Source organism: Macaca mulatta, chromosome 2, assembly GCF_049350105.2.
Source record: "Macaca mulatta isolate MMU2019108-1 chromosome 2, T2T-MMU8v2.0, whole genome shotgun sequence".
Lineage (NCBI taxonomy): Eukaryota > Metazoa > Chordata > Mammalia > Primates > Cercopithecidae > Macaca > Macaca mulatta.
In genome coordinates, this window is record NC_133407.1 from 6,006,404 (window position 1) to 6,018,512 (window position 12,109).

Here is a 12,109-nt window from a genome sequence, read left to right on the forward strand (position 1 = left end):
TTAAAGTGTAGTAAAGTGACAACATAAGATAATGGCTAACACGACTTTGGATTCTAGCAGTTCCAAGTTCAGATTCAAAAAGTCTTGCCCTCTCAAGCCTCAGGTGTCTCCTCCATAAACTAAAGGAGTTGGGCTAGAGGAACTCTAGTGTTCCTAGATGCGATGCTGGTCCAACACAGATGCTTCCAATATTAGGGCTGGAAAGGGCCTTATAGACTGTTTTGTCAAAGTCCCTTATTTTACAGAGTAAGAAACCAAGGATACATCTCAATCTTTCCAGTATCCTTTTTATAACAGCTACTACTTTTTAATGATTAATAGCTTGTGATTCTTCAGAAAGAAGGGGAAAATGTTTAATGAATGAATTTAGAAGCAATTGGGTAGGCTAAATAAGAAGTTTGTCCGTCATGATAAATAAACATAAATTTAAGATCAGATGAACAACATTTTCCTCTGATACTTTAAATTGAGACAGATTTTAGGTGACGGAAAGGGGCCGGCAGCATCAGCATCATATTATCACAACCTTAGGCCTAGAGCTGAGTATGCAAGAGAACACTCTGGGCAGAATAGCAGTCTTGGTTCCGCCTCTTAACTATAACTCTTTGCTTCCTTTACAGTCCTGTAGTCACCTTGCTAGGGCAAATGGTTGGAGAAAAAAAATGTAAAAAGTTGTGGAAAATATTTTTTTAAAGACACTATCAGATATACAAGTCCATTTGTCATTTTTTTTTTAAACTGCAGAGTATCAGTACTATCAGCAATTAGTCATGAACCTCCAGGTCCCTGCTGATAATATCCTTGTGTTAATACACCTGTGGGGTCCACTATGCTATTGCATTCTTTTGCTGTTATTTAATTTTAGTTGGCTTAAATTACTCATTACTCTTTTCCTCCCCTTTAAACAGCAGGGTTTTTGGAACCAGTAGCATAGCTAATTGTTTCATTTCTGCATTTCACTTTCCCTGGGTAGCCGCAGTCGCTATGTGAATTGAGATTTGAATATAAACATAAACCATAAAGATTTTTCATCAAGTAAGAGCACTACTAATAAAACAAAGCTTTGTTATTATTTATCGCATGAACAATACACTTGTATCACCTCTATCAGGCATCGTGTAGAACATATTGTGGAGGTTTCTTATTGGCAGCGACACATTTAGTATAGTTACCATTTTCCAGCCCTTCAACAAGAACTTCTGGATGTATTTACTAAGTGAAATAAATAAACTTCTGAAACAATGGTTTGCAGTACAACACACATAGGACTAGTCCTCCAACCTAAGAATGTATACAAGTTTGCATAGAGAGTGCCGTAATGAGATAGGTATCAGCAGACTACTTCTAGTCTTGTTTATGACTTGCTATTTGACTTGAGAAAAGTTGTCCCCCTCCTCCCTCCTAATGGGTCTTATTTCTCACTCTTGTTTAATAAGTATTTGGGCTACAAGATGTATGAAGTTCATTCCAACCGTGAAACTATAAATGTACACATTATGAGTCCACAGATTCATGGTGTATCCCAGCACCTAGACTAGTGTCTTGCACATAGTAGCTTCTCAGTAAATGAACAAATGATGGACTTTTGTTAATTTTTCTGTGACTGAATACTCGTATGCTATTATTACAAAAAGATTGAGCATCCGTGTATTTGGAATTTTGAGGGGAGGGTGTGAGGAGTACAGGATGAGGAAATGTCAAATGTCCACCTTCTTTAGATGCAGCATTTTTTACGAAGCCTCTTTGGACTAAACTTTGATGTACATTTGGTCTATTCTTAGCACCAGAACTCAAGGACTGGGTTGGTCTTCCTACTGATCCTGAGCAGATTCAAGAAGTGACTTTTGCATATTAGATTGCCAGGTTATTTCTTATCCCTAGAAGGAAAAGGGACAATCAACTGAAAAGTTTTATTTTCTAGTATCCTATTTTGACTGATTAAGGTTTTGACTCAAAACCTAAACATTAATGAAACTGGCATACCACATTTTAAGTGGGCATTATGCCAGCGTAACAGATGGACCTCGAAATTGTCAGTTGATAGCTTGTGTATAAATCTCTAATATCGTCAAGTGGAGACAGTCCTTAACAAGAAATGCAAAAAATGTTTGTCAGTTGGCTTCCAGATGCCTCACCCATGCATCATTACTCTGTTACACGACTCTGCAAGTCTCTTTAGATACTTAATAGCCCCCAGAGACACCACTGTCAGACCGTGTGGATGGGTAACTCCATGGAAAAATATACCCAGATGACCTGCATCTTCTGTCCTTTCCTGTCTTCTCAGACTGTTCCTTACCTTCATTCCTTCCCTGAAACCTGAACCATTTTTATTGAACCATTTTTACTGAAGCTTTATCATGTGACCTTGCCTTTTTAGGAAGACCGTTCTTTCACTCTCACTCAAGGAAGAGAATGAGAGCCTTGCACATAGTAAGCAATCAAGACATGTTTGCTTTCTGAGGGACTCTAACTTCTACAGCGTGGCCACTTTCACGTAGTTTTGCCACGTCAATCCATCTTCTTCTTGTGCTTTGAAATTTTAATCTTCCTATTCTTTCATCTTCTATGACTAATTTCTCCCAGCCTCCTAGCTTGTTTGCAAAGGCATGGCCCACCTATTAGCTTGCTTAAGAGGAATACCTGAACTCAAGTGCAGAGAAAACCGAATGTAGGACTGACTATTTATGGTCTTTGCCCAAGAGTAAGCACTGAGCACACTTGTTAACTGACTTCCTGCCTTGTGGTGATCTTGCTGCTGCTTGCAGGTCACTTATGACCTAGTTTATGCCGTCAAGGATTGCTGATTGATGCTTCTCAGTTGCCAAGTGAATTGGCTTTATGGCCCTGAAAAAAAAAAAAAAAGCTTTATCTCATTAAACTCATTCATTGATTCAATGAATATTAAATAAAACCTTCTAAGTATCACACACTCTTCTAGAAGCTGGAAAAACAACAGTGACCAAAATAGACAAGGTCCTTGTTCTTGTAGAGCTTACATTCTGGTGACAGTTTGAACTGACACTCTCAGTGGAAACTGAGCTGACCATTTGTTTCATCTTAGAGTGAGTACTCATTTCTAGAGGTGAGTTGACCTCAATATCATCACCAAAAAGTCCCAATTGGCCAACTTTTCTTTTTTGTACATATAATATAAAATACATTATAAAAGATGTTAGTTATAAAAAATGAACAGTAAGAAAATAATTGGGCATAAATAAATGGTCACACATTTCTCTCAGTTTACGTTCAGCACTTCTGGACAAACAGCATGAGTATGCTGGCTGGTAATTGGTTTGGCATTTTAGCAAGGCTTTTAAAATAGTTAATTATAATGTAATGCATTGCTGTTAATTAATTTCAATCATTTATATTATTTCTGTACATTCTAGTAGGAACTAAAGGTTTATGGTCATATAATTTATTGTTTGAGCCAGAACTGTTTTTGATGGGCAAAGGGGGCATTCTTTAAAAGTATGTTGTGACAATGAGTATAAAAAGGGAACATTTTGGGAAAACCAGAATGCACATTCACCCCAAATACAAGAAACCCAGTCTCACCTAATTCTTGGAATTTTGAAATAGCAAATTGCTACTAGTCTATTTCCTCTATTCCAGGATTATCATTAAGTGAGTTCATCATAACTAGATCAAATTATGTTTCATCAACACTTTTATGAAGCAATTCTTCCTTTAAATCCTTCCACTTTGGGATGTGGGGATTAGACCCTTTTCTTATTAAAAAGGAGGGGGCCTTCAGGGATTCCAGCTCTAATCCTTAGCTTAGATGGATCCAAAGCCCTATATATAATAGTGAGTACAATTTATTGAGTGACCAGCATTTTAGACACTTTTATAAGTATTATGGTCAGTCCTTATAATAGCTCTGCCTACAAGAAGATATTACTTACTTTTCCAGATTAAAAAAATGGGAACCAAATGGATTAATTACCCAAGATGGTACAGTAAGTAATAATAAGCAAACTGTATTTGAGCCCATGCCTGTCTGGTTCCAGAATCTATTTTTTTCACTATGCTCTACTGTCTCTCTATTCAAATGTATGATAGAAAACTTAGGTGAGATGAAGATGTGATGATGATCTCTCCCACATACTCTGGAGTTTTGTAGCTCTGGTCCCAGACCCATACTAAGCATTTCTCTGCCTCCTTCCACTTTCCTCTTTTACACTGGAGATTCACATCTGGTAGAGAAACCTGGAAAATGATAATAACTTCTTATGTCCGAAAGTACTTTTGCACTCTCACATGGTCCCTGCCCCGCACTCATACCCCAACGCTGTGAAGCTCAGACTTCAAGAACTAGCTCTGTATGTGTCTCCTCCAGGAAACTTTCTTAAAACCCTCAGGCTGGCTGACTGCCAACTCTTCTGCACCTCCTACTCCACCTGTGACAACCTGTCTTATACCTTACTATAGCTTTTAAAATCATTTATGTTTCTATCATCTTCAATAGACTTTCTGCTTCTGTGGGGCAAAGATCATGTTTTATTCATACTTTAACCTCTCTGTGCTCCGGGTTGCTTATCTTTAAAATAGAGATAATAATAGGACTAATCTCATAACATTTTATTTTATTTCTTAAATCGACAAATAATAATTGTACATATTCATGGGGTAAACAGTGACTTTCAATACATATAATGTAAGTGATCAGATCAGGGTAATTATTATATTCATCATCTCAAATATTGATCATTTCTTTGTATTGGGAAACTTCATTATCCTCCTTCTGCTAATTTTAAACTATGTAAAATATTATTATTAACTATAACCATATTACAGTGGTATAGAACACTAGAACTTATTCCTCCCACCTAGCTGTAACATTGTATCCTTTTACAAATCTTTCCCTCCTTTCCCCTACCCTTCCCAGCTCCTCCTATCCTTTGTTCTACTTTTTACTTCTGTGAAATCAACTTTTTCTTTTATCTTACACATATGAGTGAGAACATGTGGTGTTTAACTTTCTGTTTCTTAGGTTTATTTCATCAAACATAATGTCCTTCCATTTCATCTATGTTGCTGCAAATGACAGGATTCCATTCTTTTTTATGACTGAATAACATTTTATTGTGTATATGTACCCCATTTTCTTTATGCATTCATTTGTTGTTGAACACCTAAGTTGATTCCATATTTTGACTCTTGTAATAGTGCTGCAATAAACATGTGGGTGCAGATGTCTCTTTGATATACTGATTCCCTTTCTTTTGGTAAAGAAGATTCCCAGTAGTGGGATCGCTGGATCATATGGTAGTTCTAGTTTTTTTTTTTTTGAAAACTCCATACTGTTCTCCATAGTGATTGTACTAGTTTACATTCCCACCAACAGTGCATAAGAATTCTCTTCTGTCTGCTTCCTCACTAGCATGTGCTTTATTTTCTTTGTCTTTTGATAATAGCCATCCTAACTGGGGTGAAATGACATCTCTATTTTAAAGATAAGCAACCTGGAGCACAGAGAGGTTAAAGTATGAATAAAACATGATCTTTGCCCCCACAGAAGCATAAAGTCTATTGAAGATGATAAGCATTTCTCTGCTGATTAGTGATGTTGAACATTTTTTTTCATATATTTGTTGGCCATTTGCATGTTCATATAGCTTTATAAAGATAATAGTCACTAAAACATTTAGAATCTTTGTAGTGCCTGGCACATAGTAAGCTCTGAGCAATGTTAGGTCAATATTATCATCATTTTGTTATCATGGTGAGTGTAGTTAATGTCACATGGTAAAGTACACAAAAACATGCGTGTTAAATGCTACTAATTCGTGAAACATTTTTATTGTTATCTATGTTTAGGACACTCTGTAGACTACACTGAAAAAAAGGAGGCCATTTAAAAAATAAGGGTGGGAAAAAGGAACAAGATAAATACATAAATTATTCTGATACAGAATAGAAAATAGTGATGGAAAAGTAAATCATCAGTTTTGGAACCATTAGTGAGTGGATCATCAGTGTTCTTGGTAGAGAATATTTTCAGACTGAGAGTATCAGGGAAGACTGTAGAAAGGAGATGGAGTTTTTGTTGGATCTAGAGGAAAATATAAGATTTGAATTTGTAGACACTTGTGGTAGGTAGTGGTTTGATGAAGTCAAGATCTGACAGCAATGATGATGTAAGCAAAGGTAAGAAAAATCTTGACAGAGGAGCTATTGTGATCAAGAAGGTGGTTCTCTCAGTCAAGGTTTGTCCATTGTACTCCAGATGTGCTGACCCCTGCAATTTCCCCACAAGTGGGAAACCAGACTGCATAATTTGTGGTGGTGGGGGTCTGTGATCCCACATTCTCCTGGTTTAAAAAAAAGGAAAATATTGAGGTTTGTTTAGGATAATGTGTCTAGGAGTTAAGCTTGGAGAAGAATGGAAAGATCTTGAGTGTCAGACCACAAATTTTGCATTAAATTTGATTTGCTTTCTATTTAATAAAGCATCTGGGTTCTTAAAATTATGTATAAAAATAATGATAAATTATGAACTAGAAGGTTCTCCCTGTTCTTATTCACTGTAGATAATGGGAAGGCAGTTATATGAAAAAGCATTCTGGATTAGATGGCTTGCCTCTGCCTTTGAAGTATGACGCTTAGGTTCTGAACCCAGATCTGGTTCACCATGTGACTCTTATCATGTGCCACTCCTCCCCTGCCTTTAGCGTCTCCATCTGTAAAAGAATAAATATGAAGAGTACACAGAGATGCATTCTAAAGATATCTCCTGTTCTAAAACCTTTGAGAAGGAATGAGCATGTAATGGGGTGCAGTATTAAGAGCAGAAATTATTTATCTCAATGAAATAGGCTGTTGTTCTTAAGGAGGAACACTACTCCTACCCTTAGCCTACTTTCTAAGCCTATTCAACACTGAAAAGAAATCCTGAGTTTTGTGATTCTTCCTAACATGTACTTTGGCGTACAATTGGAGAACCTAAAAACTAGTAGGCCCTAGGCTGTGGCCTCTGCAATCCGATACTCTTAAATGCTGAATGGATCCAGGTGTTGCTGACCCACGCAGTTCATTAGTGGGAGTCCTCCACTAATAATGTCCATGTGTGGCTGAACCATCCATGGTTAATATTTGTAATCATGGCCCTAAGGCATTGGAAAAATCAAAGGATGCCCTCTGAATCACCAGAAAAAGATTAAATTAGAGATAACTCCAGGTTTCTTGTTGGGAGTACATTTTATTATATTTCAATGTTTTGAAAATTGCGACTAGAAGCCTACTGTGGAAGGATCTTTTGTGAACTAGAATACGTGACGAATCTGCACATCTCCTTCCTTAACCATTCCAGATAACAGGGTTTTCTGGACTTCTGGAGAATAAGATGATTATTCTCAAGGAGAGATGATCACCTCAGGAAAATCTGGACTATTGAAAAAAAAATAAAAGTAGTAAATCCAACACAATTTTTCCTATTAAACATTTTGCATATAAACTAAATACAGTGTGGGCTTTAGAAATATTTTGATATGAAGGTAGTACTTCAGGAGGTTTTTGGTTTTGCATCTTCCTCTAGAGCTCTGTACAAGAAAAATATTCTATCTCTGCAACTTCACAAAAATGATTAGGTATTGCATTTGGAAGTACTTATATCAAAAAGGTGTCTCCCCACCTTTGGGGACTTCTTGCAGGTTGTTGGAAAAAAGCTAAAAAGAGCACCTCAAAATATCCTCAGTGGCTTTGTTTGAAGAACTTTAGAAGCCTTGGAGCCTGCTCATGGAACAGTTTTGAGGTGGAGGCAGGCAGGAAAACACTGAGACTGACTAACAAAGAAGCGAGAGAATATTAACCTTTGACAGTTCCATAAGTACCCTCACCCCACTCTCGAACAACAAAACACATACAGGAATATAGCAAGCCATGTGAAGTCAGTGGGGAGAGGAGAGGGAAGCAGACAGCTGGAAAGTTACTGCAGCGAGTAGAAAGAGAAACCCAAATTGTGAACGTTAAAAACGATTCGTAAATCTCTCCTCTCTGCCTTCTGAAGAAAACCATACCCTGCCTGGAGACACTAGCCTCCTCTAAGACTTCAGTCATTCGTCCTGATGCACGCAGTACCAGTCCAATCCATTTTCTAGTTTGCAGAGGAAAATCCGGTCCGGCGTTTATTTTTAGCAGCGCTTCCCTGTGACCGAATGCTACAGCTCCTCAGCTGGGATAACTGAGGACCGTATTGGGGAGTGAGGCGAAGGGGGCGGGGGAGCGGGAGGCGGTGAAAAGGGGAGGGGGGACGCCCTGCGCATGCGTGCCAGCGCCCATGCAAATCTGCTGTACATCCAGAGAGCAAAGTGGGATGATCTGTCACTACACCTGCAGCACCACGCTCGGAGGACAGCTCCTGCCTGCAGCTTCCAGACCCAGGTAAAAAAAAAAAAAAAAAAAAAAAATCTAAGCGGGCACCGTGCATGCATTTCAGTATCAGATGCGCGTCGCAACGTATCCCCTGTAGAGGCAATCTGCTGCTGCTCCTAAGTGTCCTTTGGTGGCTGATTGCAGCTTCAAGGTTTAAGAAATCCCATCTTTCAGGAAGCCTGAGGGGAAGGAAGGAAGTACGGGCGAAATCATCAGATTGGCTTCCCAGATTTGGGAATCTGAAGCGGGCCCACATCTTCCGGCCAACTTCCATTGAACTTCCCAGCACTCGAAAGGGACCGAAATGGAGAGCAAAGGTATGTGGTTGTCCCTATCGGGGGACTTCCCGCTGCATGTGCGTGTGGCCAAGGCAATCCTCGGCGAGGGGACTGCAGTGCTTGGGGAGCGAGCATCACACTAGGTCGATAGAGGAGGAGATGCTATGTCCGTTGCAGCACTGGGGAAGTGTGGCAGGAAGGCGACTTCTTTTTCACTCCCACAGCTTGGAAGACAGTGTTTAATACTCCATCAGTTGCGTAGTGAAGTGTGATGAGTTTTTTGGGGGGAGGTGGGGAGAGTCCCCCCAAAATGGAGGAGGAGGAGGTATGTGTTGATAAAGCAATATCTTTTCTTTATAATGGATGGACTCAGATAAATCTATTTCATTTGCTTTAGAATTGCTGACAGGCACGTTTGTATCTGATATCCAATAATGCATTGCTAAAACAAAATATATATATATATTTGAATTTCACCACCCCCACCTCATGAAGATGGTATTTCTGGGTGTGTATGACCACATCCTACTGCATTTTGAATATATATCAGCAGAGAAATTGGGTCTATTTGGAACAGCATGCGTTAGAACTGACCTCTAAGAAGAACAGTGTATGGGAGTACTGCTTGGTTTCCAAGCATAATGCATTTACTAGTTCTGGACATGTATATTTCAATGTTCTCCTCATAACCAAATCTGCATAATGTATACATACCAACTGATAAATGAACTGTAAAAATCAACTTCTGAATGGCCTATTGAACACACATAAACACAACGAGTATTCTAATCACAAGATTAGATATCTTTTGGATTTAACCCCATCTATGCAGGTCTGTTTCTCCTTTTCCTTAAAACGCCCACCAGGTTGTGGGAGCCTTGAGTGATATGGTGGTCAGATATCCAGGAGGCATACTGGATGTATTTAATTCTGGTGAAATCAGAAGAAATGATGTCAACTTTTATGAAACTATATTCATTACCCAGAACTCGGGAAGCTATATTTGAAACAAGATTTTATTTTTAAACCAGGAATGTCAGTCACTGTGGTAATGTACTTAGGATCAGAGAATGGTGGTGAGTTACCTATTTCTGGGCTGATTAATGAAACTGGAGTGTTGAATGATAGCAGTTCTATGTTCAATACAGTATTTTAAGTATTTAATTGGCAGATTTAAAGTACTTGAACCTAGGCAAGCATTTACAGTATAAAAAGAGCTGAATCAACATGGATTAAGACTAGCCGGCAATTTTCAGTTCCAGCAAATTGTTCTTATGATACGTTGATGGGCATCTCCATGTCTGACAATGATGTACACATATGAGAGAATCCATGTCTATAAATATACTTGAGGCGTATATTATTAACTCTATTATAAACTCCATTTTAAAATAAAAAGCCAGTTCTTAACACATAAAGGTTTGTAATATTCTAGTTGACTAAGTATTTCTGGGACATAAGGTTAACAACAGAAAAAGAGTATCATTTTACTATGAAACAGTTTTTCTTGCTTCGATGACACCTGGTATTTGTTCACTAAATTTAGTTATTTGACAAGGGTTCTTGGTAACAGTTTTGCCTCCAATGTGTATACTAATTCCTGGGCAATCATAAAAAGAGGCTGTATCTCTCAGCAGTAATCTTTTATTTTCCTTCGTTGCCCGTAAAACATGCTACGTGTCACTCAGCATTCCAGGTGGTTTAATGGTCAGATTGCTAACAGTAAAGTTCTAGCTATTCTTTCAGTCTTTTGAGTTCAGAAAGGAGAAAGAATCTCAGAAATATATCCAAAAAGAATCAGTTCAGAAGTTTTATGTCAATCCAGACAGCAATGATACAGTGAATCACAGCACTGATCCAAAGACAATGAAGACTTTTGCCGTAGGCCAACACTGTGGTCGTTTTGCCGAAGTCTCATAATTGCCTCTGAAAAAAAAAATATGATTAAAGTATTTATGCATGTTAGTTCCTGGACTTTCTTAATGAAGCTTTGTTAGCTGCTTGACAATCAGATTAAGAATGGCTTATTACTTATACATTGGCCTGACTTTCTAAGTTGATGCAAATGGCATGGCTAACGATGGTAGCTAACTTGAAATTTTTATTCCAGCCAAAAAGAGTGTATTAAGAGGAATGTGTATTGGTGCAATACTCTAATTGGTGCATCTTTCACGTTTTATGCTGCCATGTACAAACTTCTTCCCCCAACAGATTCAAATCTAATTCTAGGAAGACATTCCCTAATGTATCTATATATAATACTTTTCTATTAGAAACTCTTTAAAGATAGAGTCATATTGTATGATTCAGTTGAGGATTCCAGAGTTCTCTATCCCATACCCCGATCTAATGGCCCGTTTAGTCTTGAATCCCATCGCCAACACTTGACAACCTTCACGTTACCTCTAGCATTTGAAAACCTTTCTTAGAGCAGTTGTCCAGAGTCCGGAAAGTTGAACTTCAGCTATTTACAAATAAGATCAATTTATTTTTGCTTCCTTATTTACAATTTTGCATCACTCCCTGTCATACACCATAAAGAAGAGAGGAAAATAAATCAATTGACCTGAGGTTTAATTCATGATCTAATTTCAGTGATTTTTGTGCACCATGTACTTAACATTGTCTCAAAGCTTTGGGTTGGTACACAGTCCTAGCAGCTCTGATGGAATTTGTGCCTTGCATATCTTAAGGGCTTGAGATTCTTAAATGAGTTAAAATGTTTAGTATTTAGACAAGTGGTGCACAAAGTTTGCTGCACACTAGAATCACCTGACATACTTTCTAAACATACTCATCCTGGGATGGCACTGCATACCAAGAAATTAGAATATTGGGGTGGAAGAAAAAAGCATATATGTTTCCTTTAGAGGTCCCTAGGTACAGCAGTGTTTGAAAACCACTGATTTAGACTCTTGATAGTCAAAATGTGCTTTGCAGACAAATTTTTCAGAACTGCAGAATCTCCATATTTACTCCAGGTCTATTGAGTCAGAATTAGAATTTTGACAAAATACCTAGGTAATTTGTATGCACATTAATGTTTGAGAAGCATGATTTAGAGTGAGGAAAGAGGCTTTTTTCCTTCCTTCCTTCCTTCCTTCCTTCCCTCCTTCCTCCCTCCCTTTTCCCTTCCTCCCTTTCTTCCTTCCCCCTCCCTCCCTTCCTCTCCTCCTCTTCCTTCCTCTCCCCTCCCCTCCCCTCTTTTCTTCTCTCATTTTCTAGCCCTTCTCCTCTCCTCCCCTTCCCTCCCCTCCTTTCTTCTTTCCTCCTTTCTCCTCTATTCTCCCCTCCTCTTTCCTCTCCTCTTCTCTCTCTCTCTCTCTCTCTCACACACACACACACACACACACACACACACTCACCTCCCACTGACCCCCACCTATATCACACTTTTCTTTGTCTAGGTAGATTTCCAGCCTCAAGCTGGCATATTACCTATAGAAACACCT

At 38.5% G+C, this 12,109-nt stretch overlaps 1 protein-coding gene and 1 non-coding gene across 2 annotated transcripts in view; both read left to right on the plus strand.

The window, feature by feature from the left end:
• The first annotated feature begins 6,161 nt into the window (after positions 1–6,161).
• On the plus strand, positions 6,162–6,323 carry LOC114676651 (U1 spliceosomal RNA). Its single transcript, XR_003727696.2, has one exon. It is a non-coding gene; the product is annotated as a U1 spliceosomal RNA (small nuclear RNA).
• A 2,007-nt stretch (positions 6,324–8,330) lies between these two features.
• FGF12 (fibroblast growth factor 12) overlaps positions 8,331–12,109 on the plus strand; it is a 587,755-nt gene continuing 583,976 nt past the window's right edge. Inside the window, exons 1-2 of the mRNA XM_015132497.3 lie at positions 8,331–8,388; positions 8,554–8,696. Coding sequence (XP_014987983.2) covers positions 8,684–8,696 — 13 coding nt within the window. The 5' untranslated portion in view covers positions 8,331–8,388; positions 8,554–8,683. The remainder of the gene's footprint in view (positions 8,389–8,553; positions 8,697–12,109) is intronic.